The following is a 13,113-nucleotide window of genomic DNA, read 5'->3' as shown; positions in this document are numbered from 1 at the left end:
GCTTAAGTCAACTTATCTTAAATAGGTACAATCCCAACAATAGAGGTCAATACTAATTGTTTCCTTATCCAATTCCATAAAAATCCGATAAGCACTACAAGAAACGCGTTGAACAATATGATTAATTTTAAAACCAATATAAATCGATCGACTAAAAACCAAACCAACTATTTGATTTGGCTTTGGTTTCTACTCACCCCTAAATTTGGTAATGCAAGAGATTGACTAATGTTTCAACTTCATTTCTTCAATGCTTGTTGCTTCCTCAATATCCATTGTTTTTGCCCTCTAAGCGAGAAATCCCTAAATCCACATAAAAATAAATATTTTTATTTTTTTAATAATATAAAATAGAAGATTTTTTTAGTCTTCTAGTCTAGTCTAGGAAATACAAATATATGTAGGTTATATGGTGTAATTCGATTTGGACAATTCGAGCTGTTTCACAAATTAGGTCGAAGAATCGAATCTGCTTCACTCCAAAATAATAAAACACCGCTCTGCTTTCTGTTTCAATTCTCTTCAACAATGTCTTCCCGCTTCCAAGCAGCGGTGCTCGTATCAGCGCCTTGTTATCCGAACGCTGTTGCTTGGTCCGAAGAGAATCTGGTGGCGATCGCTTCTGGTAGCCTCGTTACGATCCTGGTAATTGTTAACTTTTCAAAGTTTGCTGATTTTAGTATTGAATTGCTTTGATGCAATTTTACTGATACGATGTATAGCATTTGAGTCTCCACATTGAAATTGCTCAAGTTCAGAAGTATCCTGGCATTCAATCTGTTCTAGCTGAGTTTTTAGTTGATCAAGAATTTTGGGCTGTTAAGTGATTCTGTTAGTGTGAGGATTATGCAGATGACATTATTAACCATGCAGTGACATGAACAAGAATCAATGACCACTGATTCTGAGTCCAGTATTCTGTGATCCACCTGATGGGATCTGATCCCATGACTTAGGAAAGACAACTACTAAATCAATTGATTGCATATAATGTAATAATATTTCTGAATAGCATGCTTATTTTTTAGCCGAAGATTTTTGCATTGTTATTGAATTTTAAACGCCAAATTTATGCTTACATTTTAATCTACCTGATCTTCATAACTGGTCTGGAAGCTGTTTTATGTTAGAGTTCAATACAGGGTTTGATTTGAATTTGATAGAGAATCTTATAGTAGTTGGTCTATATAATTCATATTACCTTACTTTTTATTTGTTTTTTCAAATTAGGATTTAATTTTATACTGTTGATTTAGCCCTCGAATCACTGGTATATGCTTGTTGTTCACTTGGTTAGAATCCTGCTAAACCTTCTGGAGCTGGATGTCGAGGTGTAATTTCTGTTCTCCCAAGCAAGCCTTTTTCCATTGGTGTAATAAATGCTGGAGGTACGTAGAATCATATTAAAAAATGAATTTCATAGTTTTGAATGAGCTCATTGTATGTATGTATGTACACAATTTGGATGCCATTTGGATTTCTGGGTTTGTGGTTTTACAGTGCAAATGAAAATTAATTTTGAGTTGAGGTTTCAAGTACTTTTTATTTTCTCAGGTCACTGCATTTGATTTTGTTTTCATTTTTTCACAGGGATAGATTTTCTCTCTGGGTGCTTGTTGCCAATGCATGTGTCGCGGGATACAAGGCCATGTGTTAGGTTAATTTCCTGGTCTCCTGCAGATCTTGCTAGCAATGTTGGGTACTGATACCATTACCCCTGATCGAAGTTTTTGTTTGAGTATGCAACGCAAGTTGCCTCCCTGAATTAATTCTACATTTTGCTATGAATCGTGCAGTTGTTTGCTTGCTGTTTGCACCACTGGGGGACGCGTCAAACTTTACCGTTTTCCCTTCTGTGATTTTTCGGCTGAATGGATTGAGGTATTAAGTATTTTATAAATGAAGCTTTCAGGAAATAGTGGTGGCAGGACCAGAATTATGGTTCGAGCTTGCTGTCTCTTCACTTTAATAATCTTCCTGGACCAAAAAAAATGGTGAAAATTTTACCAATGGAATTGTTTCAATTCTTGTGTCTATCGATGCTCTTAATTATGTTCTTACTGTTGGTTCTGTATTGGCTATGAGCCCATGAGTAGATTCATATTTGTGCTAATGTGTAAATTTGTTGTGTTAGTACTGGAGGCTTTGTTTATGTTTGGAGAGGCAATACCTAATCAACATTTCTTTCAAAAAGAATTTCATAGCCCTTCAAGTTTGTTGTATTTACGGTTTTGTTGCTTATGCATAATAAATGTCATGAATTTGGAATCTAGTATGTTATCTGTGATTCCTAAATTTAATGTTTGTTTTTCACACATTTGCTAAAGTTATAATCTGAAATTTTCTAGGTTATGGACATATCAGAGATGATGTATAATTATCTTTCCAAGATCAATTTCGGAGAGTCTCAAATTATATCTTCAGAAAGTTTAGATGTGAAGTTGGTTCTATCTTTCAACTTTTTGCTGATTAGCGTTTCTTGCATATCCCCATATAATTTTCTAGATGAAATATTCTTGATGACATAACAATTAATGATATGAATTCCAACTATTCTTGGGGTTTTTTCTTTATACAGGTGATAGGGAGTCGAGATAATGCAGAATCTGAATGCCCTAATGAGCCACCTGTATCTAGTTTAAGAAAGGAAAGAAAACGAAGGAGACAGAATGAAACTAATGTACTGCACACTGCATTCACTATCTGATTTAGTTTTATCATTTTATTCCATGACATGAACCTTCATACTTACTAAATCAGCTTCAATGCAGCTACATGATCTGCTTTCAATTTGAAAAGTTGTGCATTTGATATATGCCATTACATTGAATGTGTTGATATTTTTATTAGGTTGCTGCAAAAAAACTTGACAACGTAAAAGAAAACAATACATGGGAAATTATTCCCATATCTGTTTCTGAAGGGACACCTCTGAAGATCAAAGAATGCAATGTTCAACTAATAACAGCACAACAATATGCATCTCGCAATGCAATGCTGACACCCCTTATTGTGGCTTGGTCACCGATTCTGAGGACATCTGAAGATTGGGTTTCTATTCCTCATAACTCCTCGGGCTGCTGCTCTATTCTTGCTACTAGATTGAAATGTGGTCTAATTTCATTCTGGAGAATTGATGCACCAGAGAGTTATTCCATTATTACCCCTGAACTCCCATGTAAAACATCAAATGGTGGCTTTCTCAAGGCGCATGATACATGCATCACATCTATTTGCTGGGCTTTATATGGCTTTGAAATTTCAAAACCTCAACTTCTTTTAGCGACGGGAAGTTTTAATGGGAGGTGAGTAACTAATTAACCTTTTTCTGTTTTCGAAGCCAAAAGTCTAGCAAATTTGCTTGACATGGGTTAGAACTACTGAATTATACACACACATACATATAAGGTTTATCTTTTATTTGATTATAACATTTAATTTTGTGACTTTCCTCTTCTTTTTGTTTATAGAGTGAAGATTTGGCAGGTGAATATTAAGGAACTGCTGAAGTCATCTGAAACTGTTCATGCTTAATTTTCTTTGCTGAGGGAGGTCAGCATATCCTGCTAAAAGTCTGCTACTTATCCTTTCAAAATTTAGACCAGCTACTTTGATTATATCTTATTTTGGAACTTGTGATTGCTCGTGTAATTAGGTTATTACTGTTGATTCAGCACCTGTCTCCATACTTTCATTTACTGCCCCCTGCAAACACCACTAAATTTGTTCCTGGCTATTGGTAAAGGATCCGGATCATTTGAAGTGTGGACCATGAATATGACCAGCCATGAATTTGAAATAATTGGCTGTTATAGTGCGCATGACCACATTGTAAGTTCTCAACACCTTTTTTGGCATATGGAATGGCATATGATTTATCTTGTAAAATAACAATCAGGTCACTGGTTTAGCTTGGGCTTTTGATGGACTCTGCTTGTACAGCTGCAGCCAGGTAATAAATATTGAAGGAAGTGTTTTATTGATATAAATATGAATTTTAGTATTAAGGGAGTGTTAGTTCAACATATATTAAAAATTAAAAAATCCATGTTAATTGCTTTTGTTATCAAGTAATGCCTCAAGCAGAAAGCCTTGAGGTTGAAAAGCTTGGTAGCCCTCCAGATTATTTGATCAGTTCATGTATTACAGGACAACTCTATGAAAGCGTGGAATTTAGTTGGGAAAGCACTAAGGGAAATACACATTCCTTCAAATACTCCTGGTTTGAATAGCTCCCCGGATGTATGCATTAATTTTTCATGTTTACTTCTGTCTTAAATTTGCATATTTGTTTCCAATAGACTCTAGATTTTCTCTGCAGGTTCCATATGTATATGATTCTTGCTTTGGTCTGGCAGTATCTCATGGGAGCTTGGCAATTGCTGTGGTATCATATTCCATCCGTCCATTCTCTTATAGTTGGAATTTCCATGAACTTATCCATAATATTGTACTAGTTTTTCTCTCTTATCAAATTTTAAGTCAAAATAATAAACTCACTCGATGTAGCGATTCAAGATTTGAAGAAAAAACTGAATTCTATTCATAGCATTTTGAGAAAACTCTTAGATAACATACCATCCAAAAAATTGATTTTTTACTTCTCTCATATTATGTTTCAGATGAGATTGGTCAATATATTGCTTCTTGCCCTTTACAAAAATAAAGAAAATTTACTGAAAATAAAAATAAAGAGGAAAATAGAAAGATCGAAATTTCATCTCTCCGGAACAGTAGTCATATAATAATACCTAGGAAAAGGAGCTTAGTTGACTGAAATGACTCTAAGCAATGGAATTTCTTGATCCTTTTCTTGCACTTGGTCACCTTTTACCTTATGCTGAATAGATGTCATTGATAACCATGTACTTAAATCTAGTTCTAAGAAGTTTGGTGTCTGTTATTTGCAGGCTCGAAGATTTGATTCTGATTTATTAAATCCCATGTACCAGGAAAGGTGAACTTTTAAAATTATATTTTCTAGTAACAAATTATGAAATAGCAACTGCCATGTGGATAGATGCTTGCAACAAACAAGCACCCACATTTCTTTAAAAGAAAATTTTGATGATTTAGTCAAAAGCTTAATGGAAGCAATAAGAACTAACCGTTCAAACAGTGACCTATGTTTGATTGACCAATAAATGTTATTGTAATTTTACAGAACTCAGAAAGCTGCTATCGAGTTCCTTTGGATTGGAGGGCAGCAATTGGACACTTCCTCCAATATATGTTTTGATATTGATTTGGGATCATTTCCTGGTTTCCCTGAGGTGGAATTAATTTGGTGGGAAAAAACATATTATGGTCTCTGAGTCTGTGTGGGAGTTTCAGTGGGCTTCTGAACATTTGGGATATTGTGGCAGCCCTCGTGTCTTTCAAACAGTCGATACAAAACTATGTAGAGCATATTCTGCAGAAATGGTTGACATCTTATTTTGGATCCAATTTTGGCGTTTGTACTACGTTCTTGTCTACGGCATTTAAAATTTTGCCCACTCTTTCAACCCGTAAGTTGCACCTCATCAATGTAATCATCAGGCATGTTGTGCTTAAAAATGATGAGGTGAGCGAGAGTAGAAAACACCAAGACTTGGAAAGATTCAGTAGTGCCATAGAGGAACAGACAAATGTATGGAAGGAGTTGCAGTTGTGCTGTGAAAATGAACTACGGAAAAGACTTGTTGGTTTATATTTTTCTGCCATTTTAGATCTTCTGTCAGATGTGCCAACAAATTTTTGCGATGTTGGCTGTTGGCGTCCTGATTTAATTCATGATGTTCTTATCTTTGTTGAACTTCTTTTGGTTCATTCATGCACACATACATAGAATAGCATCTTAAGATACTGTATCAATCTATTAGCTGAAGGCTGGTTCCATTCTTGCTTTATTAACAGGAGAGAGAGTTTTGAATATGAAGAACATTGCAGTTTTTTTCCAGCTATTGTGCCATTTGAATCAATAGAATACGCCATTTGTTCGGGAGTGAAGAATGGAAATGGAGTTGATCAAACCCATAAGCTACACCGGTGTTCTGTATCTATGCAACTTTGCCCTGCTAAATATTCCTGGTTTTCCATGTGTTGTCAAAGACGAGCTTCAAAGTTGGCACTCTAATTTTTTTCACGATGCCTTTATACCCTTCCAATTTTAAATCTTTTTTCGAATCTTCAGCCTTCAAAAAATCTTTCTCACCATGTTGTCCCTTATGTGGGATACTTCTACAAAGATTACAGCCTGAATATTTACTCTCCCCATCTCCAGTATAACGAAATTCATCTTTAAAAATTGTCAATTAAAAGTCCGCCCTCTCGACTGAAATCCTCAGTCAGCAGCCCCTTACAATCTATGATTTATGACAGGCCTCTATCTCCGTCAGCAGGTCTGTGTTTCCAATTTTTCCTTCTGCGGTGCTTCTGTGAAAATCCAATGATATGTCCTATACATAATAACTACCATGGAAGGATGTTTATTCTATTAATTGGTAGGAAAAATAAGGTTGGATATTTGAATTTCCTAGTATTTTGTATTTGTTAGAGCAGGTGTGCAGCGAGCCAACTTGTGGCTTGGGTTTTTATTGGCTCTAATGTAAAACGATCTTTATTTTAATAATATTTTACGGTTTTGTACAATTATGATATTTACTTTATCTGTTTACCCATGTAAGCTGCATAAATAAAGTCCTTTGGTGCTTGTGTGCAAGTGACTTAAGTAAAAATGCTTCTAGAAAACTTTGAAAGAAAATGCTATATTTCTTGAAAACTTGGTAGTTTACAATAAGAGCTTCACCCTATTTATATTAATCTATTTATACTAGTAGCTTTCTACAATGAAAGCGATACATATCAACTCTCTAGGAGGTTCTAAGATCTACACTATTCTAGTTAATTCCATTCTATACTATTCTAAATGATCATTCTATGCACAAAAGATTTCACAGAAAACTCTTAATTGATGAAATATGGAGAATGTTTTAGAAGTGCTTGAACCTCTACGGAGCACCTATTTAGAAGTTTTTGGAATGCACAAGAAGGTTCCGGTTCGTGATATTCCGCAACATCAATGAGTTCTAATAAAAATCTATTTATAAAATATTGGTTGATCACTTTGCAAATAAAAATGCTTAAAAATCAATTTTTTATAGTTAATTGTAATAGAATGTCATTATTGTAAAGCTTAGTTTATGTGTTTAGTTAATAAAATTATCTTTATAGTATTGATTTTATATTGAAAATTGTGACATTGAAACAAAAAATATTGATCTTACATTGAAAATTGTTAAGTTGAACCAAAAATTTACTAACATTAAAAAGAATGCTGCTATGATGTCAAAAAAGTTAATATATTCAGCGTCGCATCAGCAATTTAACCAAAATAACCGAACACTGATAGTTAGTGTACAATGACCAAAATTTAACCTGTTAATAAACTAAAATTCAAAATAAACAATATTGGCTGATTTTAAAAGTTATTTTCCATAAATTTAAACACCAAAACCTACTTAGAGATGACAATTTTTCCCACGGATTTGGAGACCCACGGGGAAAACTCGAAACGGGGATCGGGACGGGGAATCCCTGTACCCACGCCGTGTTGCCCCATTAATATTTTGAAATGGGAACCGAACCCGAACCCGAAAAAACGAAGATCGTGACAAGTATAGGGGTAGGGATGTAATTCGAAGACTAGGATGGAGATAACAAACCCAACTCCACCCCATTGTCATCCCTCCACCTACTACACACTTTGTCACACAAAACCCCTTGTGATACCTCTTGTAGAACCCGTAAATCAGTCTATGTATAAGTCATGCATAATTCTAGTATTTTAAATTAAATTGACTTCATTGCATGATTATTTTAATGCATTTCTTTGAAGTTAATTATTTTATTATTTCAGTGCAGTAGTTTGATTTTTAGCATTTCGGTTATTTCAGTGAGGCCGGACTGGAGTCGGAGTTTTGAGATAGAATTTAAGATTTGAGAAATATTTCTAGAAGTTATTTTAGCTAGCAAGTAAGTTCATCTAAGTTAAAAAGGAAGTTTAAGGAATTATTTAAGTTACTTGAGGTGAATAAGAAATAAGCTCATTTAAGTTACTTAATTAAGGAATTAATTCACTAAATTAATTAAAGGATTAGTGAGGCTTTTAAGAGTTATTAATTTAGTGAATAAACAATATTTCCCCTACATTTTTACTAGTAGATTTCGGCTACTCCCCTTAATTACTAGATAATTCTTTGATCTTTCTAGCACCATTTAATGATCTAATTAGCATTATCCTATCCTAGTCTAGCATGTAATTTCGGTCACCCCTTTGTTGATTTAAATAATTCATTTGCCAACTCATCCTTTGACCAATTCTTTGTCATCTTTTAGCATGCTAATATTTTTAATTATGGAGCAACCTTAATTAATTAACTAATAAGCATTATCCTAGTCTAGATAGCTTGAGGAAATCGGCCATCACCTTTTCTAGATCCATCCAAGAAGACTTGATAGCAACTACAATTCAAAATTCAAATTTAGGGAGACTTGGTCTTGATTTGGCCCTTATATTTTGCACCATTCTGCTCCACTCCCTTAACCACTTAATCCACTCCTCCATCACCGAAAACAGCAGCCCTTTTCAGATTAAAAATCGTGAGTCTTAGCTAGAAAGAAAGGGAAAGAAATCGACAGCAAGAAAAAGGAAAGAAGCGCTCCACCTCCTCCGCGCCGCGTCGCGTCGTCGTCGTTTCGTTCATTTTATTTCGAAACGCAACCAGGCATGTCTAGATTTCTTTCAAACCTCAATCAAGTCATATTATCAATTATTTTTCAGTACATGATCAAGTTTTATCATGCAAAAACCGAAATACATCATAGAATTTTCAGAAAATAATGCATGCAGATTTCGGCCCTTTCATGACAAGCTTCACGTTTTTTCTGAGTTTTGTTGTTTCAGGTGATTGGTTCAATTCCAGGCTCCCAAGGCGGCATATATACATGTAATAGGATGCATTAGGACCACGTTTGTCCATTGGTTTAACCCCATGCTCCCTGAAAATTCAGAATGACAGCAACTTTCCCATTGCTTCTCATGTGTTCGAAAATTTCAGTTTTTTTGCTGTCATGGGAAAGGATCTGATCTTGGCTGTCCTAAGGGCCTATAGCCATGGTTAGATCACTTCCCTATCATGTCTATGATGTGACTAAGTCGCCCTTTTGGTGGCTTGGTCCATGGTGCATTGGTTTTTAATCAAATCAACAAGAACAGCCCCTCCCCTCTCGGCCCCCTTCGGTTGGACAGCTTATGGTTTCGGCCATGGTGGTTTGGTATGGATCTTGGTTGGTCTATGGCCCTTAGCCACGGTTCATACCATGCCCTAGATGTCTAGATCGTGCCATGGTCAATCAAATGGCCACTGGAATGATACGAGACATCGATCATAGCATAAACACCTCACGCATACAAGATGCTCTCGGTTGGACCCTTTGGTTGAGTTTTGGTGTGATGCGGATTGTGGCTGGCCTAGGGCCCTTAGAAATGGTTCAAATCATTCCTTGGGATGTTGTGGAGAGGTTTTGGTTGGTGGTTCAGGCCCCAATGGCCATTAGCCTCGCAAACGACGCAAGCAAGGTTGCTGTATTTTTGGGACAGCAACTTTTTGTTTCGGTTCGGTGGCTCGTTCGAGTTCTCGGTTGGCTTGTAGCCTATGGCCTTGGACTGGACAGTGCCCCTTTAAGTTGGGAAGGTCGTGTTTTTGACCGTTTGTGATTCGGATCATTTTTGAGGTCGTACAAGAATTTACGGTGCGATGTGCCCAATTGACTCTCGAAAGAGCGTTTCATATTTTGGCCTCCATTTCACCTAGATTTCGACCCTAATAATTATAGGAGCATTATTTCAGTGTTTTAAGCGTATTTTTATCATGACTATATGTCGGTTCAGTGTCGGTTCAGGTTGGTTCGGAGTCATGATTAAATACGAAGTCATTAGGCGTCAGAGTCGCACTTTTTGAACGTAAATTGCATAGTTGGTCAAGTTTAAGCTATTGCATATTTTTCATGGCAGTTAGGTTGCAGCGAGCCTGGGGACGATCCAATCCAATCCAGTTGGTAAAATACACAGGATATTTTCATTATGCCAGTTAATTATTTTACGTGCATGAAAATAGAAAATACTTATTTTGAGATTTATGCGATATTGCTTGTGGTCAATTCACTATGATGGGAGCATTATTTTATTCGGTCGCCAGTGACCGATCAGTTCAATTTGGTACCACCCGGTCGCCAGTGACCGGCCAGCTCAGTACAGTTTATACTCCCCGATAGCCAGTTACCGACCAGTTCAGCTTAGTGCAGGGGCCACAGGCGTAGACCATAATCTCAACAGAAAATTTTACCAGTTATTTCAGTACAGGGCTCCAAGGAGCAAATATTTTTACTGTGATTTTCAGTTCAGTTATGCACGTATTATAATTGCTCAGTGCAGATTATTTTCAGCATGCCTCATGACATGATATTTTATCCCATGCATATTTTACTTCAGATTTTACTCGTTACCTGCGATATATGCATGCTGAGTCTTTAGGCTCACTAGACTTGATTGTTGTAGGTACCGATGAGGTCAGGGCCGAGGGCGGGGATCAGTGAGCCAGCTTGGGTCAGCAGTAGTGGCACCCGAGGACCTCAGTTTCAGCATTTGCCATTTTATTTGATGCTCAAACATTTTAATCAGTTGTTGGATATTCTTTAACTTGTTATTTTCGGCAAACTTTATTTTCTTCCGCTGTTATATTTTTAAACATTGAACTTGATTTATCAGTTGATTTTATGAATGAGGCAATTTTAATTATTTTAAAAGAAAAATTTTAATTTTCCGCAAATTTTAAAGCAAGGATTTTCGGGCCTTCACAGTTGGTATCAGAGCCTATGTTCTTGTAAAGGGTTACACTACTACTGACCACGAGAAGCTCACGAAGTCACGCCTTCGGTCTGTAAGTGTTACTTTTCAGCATTTTATTTAAAGCATGAATTATTTTGACAGCATGCTTCCATGAAATAATTTCGACCAGATTTTCAGTATTTCAGTGTTCATTTCAAATAAATTATGGAATTATGCATGTTAGTTACGTATGGGTTATGTTGGAACAGTATGCCCTCTAGACGTCAAGTAGGACGCCCGAGAGGTGGTGGCGAGCACCGTCGCGAGGACGACGACGATCAGAGACAAGAGAGGCAGACACCTCCTCCACCTCCACCTCCACCACCGCCCCCACCTGACATGAGTGCCCAGATGCTAGCTGGGATGACACAGTTCTTCGCACAGTTTGCGGGGAACAATGCTGTGGTAACTAGGCCGACAGGGCCAGAGGCTGTTTACGAGCGATTCATGAAAATGCATCCAAAGGAGTTTTCTAGGACGTCTGACCCCATGATTGCCGAGGGATGGATCAAATCCCTCGAGGTCATCTTCGAGTTTATGGAGCTGGGAGATGCCGACAGAGTCAGATGAGCCACCTATCTGTTCACTGGAGATGCCCGCTTATGGTGGGAAGGAGCAGCAGTAGCCCTGACCTTGGCTACACTGTCATGGACACGCTTCACGGAGGTTTTCTACTCCAAATATTTTGCTGAGGAAGTGCGCACCCGGTTGACCACTGAGTTCATGAGTCTGAGACAGGGTGATATGACGGTTACAGAGTTCATCCGTAAGTTTGAGAGGGGCTGCCACTTTGTGCCCCTGATAGCGAATGATGCCAGAGCTAAGTTAATGCATTTCCTGGTGGGTCTACGGCCGATCTTGCGCCGGGATGTTAGGGTGTCTGACCCTGCTACTTATGAGATTGCTGTCTCCAAAGACTTAGCCGCAGAGCAGGATCTGCGGGATATCGAGAGGGATCGCCAGGGCAAGCGCCCAGTCCAGGCACCGCACCGCCCTCCTCCTCATCAGCATCAGCAGCATAACAAGAGGTCATTTCATGGACCGCCTAGAATCAGAGGCCAACAGCAGCAGCAGCAGCAAGGGGCGCCCAGCCCCGAGAACTTTTGAGCACCCAGTCTGTCCCAGGTGCTCACGCCGCCATCCTGGAGCATGTAAGTCTGGCTGAGGAAAGTGTTTTAAGTGTGGCAGTCCAGACCACATGTTGCTGCAGTGCCCTCAGAGGAATCTGCCTACTCAAGGCAGAGTTTTTGCTCTCCATGCCGCAGAAACAAACCTGGAGACTATGTTGTTGGCAGGTACCTTTAAGCATTGAGTTATTATTCGAATTTCAGCGTTTTGGAAACCAGGATTTAGATTTTTGAACTTAGAACTGTTATAGGATTGCATGCTCTACTCAGATTTGTTTTGGGGGAATTAAGCTAGAAGAACCTTGACCTTTGCATGTCTATAAGTTTAGATCTTGTAGTGGGATTCAACTTAGAGTTCCGATCTTTCAGGGAGAATTTTTATATCTGGTTCCGCTACCAAGGTCTTGATAGATTCAGGGGCCACTCACTCGTTTATTTCGGAGGTCTTTGCAAATTTTCTCAAGATCAAGACCATTGGGCTAGACATAGCCTTTTCAGTAGTGTTGCCGTCAGGCGAGGAGATGGCAGCCACCAATGTTATCCGAGATAAAGATATGGAGCTGCACGGTAATCTTGTTTATGCGGATATGATCGTGTTACCGATGCCAGAATTTGACATCATCCTAGGGATGGACTGGCTATTGAGGAACAGAGTGTTGATAGACTTCCAGCAGAGATCTGTTCTTGTCCGACCGCCTGGGATGGAGCAATTCTTATTTGAGCCGGACAGGTACTTTCCTTTACCGCGCATTATTCCATATGTTCAGGCTAGGAAGCTCATGCTTAGAGGGTGTCGGGCATTTCTAGCGACCTTTTTATCTGTCCCCGAGGAACCCAGCCAGTCAGCCTCAGATGTTCCGATTGTCAGAGATTTCTTAGACGTTTTTCCCAAAGACGTCTCTGGTATGCCACATGAGAGAGAGGTGGAGTTCTCCATTGAGCTTATGCCAGGTACGGCTCCGATATCCAAAGCGCCGTACCGACTAGCACCAACAGAGATGGCAGAGCTTAAGAAGCAGATTCAGGAACTTCTGGACAAGGAGTTCATTCGCCCGA

The 13,113-nt window shown here is 38.3% G+C and overlaps 1 protein-coding gene across 1 annotated transcript; it reads left to right on the top strand.

Annotated features, from left to right (window-relative positions):
* The first annotated feature begins 528 nt into the window (after window positions 1-528).
* LOC140804609 (uncharacterized) lies at window positions 529-5,913 on the top strand. The gene is made up of 14 exons (XM_073160678.1): window positions 529-645; window positions 1,298-1,388; window positions 1,591-1,699; window positions 1,797-1,881; window positions 2,579-2,680; window positions 2,851-3,305; window positions 3,471-3,522; window positions 3,899-3,952; window positions 4,150-4,242; window positions 4,322-4,387; window positions 4,911-4,957; window positions 5,165-5,287; window positions 5,335-5,806; window positions 5,899-5,913. The coding sequence occupies exons 1-14, from the start codon at window positions 529-531 to the stop codon at window positions 5,911-5,913; spliced, it is 1,881 nt and encodes a 626-aa protein (XP_073016779.1).
* Window positions 5,914-13,113: the final 7,200 nt, after the last annotated feature.

The sequence above is a fragment of the Primulina eburnea genome, chromosome 1 (genome assembly GCF_022965805.1).
Source record: "Primulina eburnea isolate SZY01 chromosome 1, ASM2296580v1, whole genome shotgun sequence".
NCBI lineage: Eukaryota > Viridiplantae > Streptophyta > Magnoliopsida > Lamiales > Gesneriaceae > Primulina > Primulina eburnea.
Note: the sequence above shows the minus strand (reverse complement) of the source record. Positions and strands in the feature narration are given on the sequence as shown.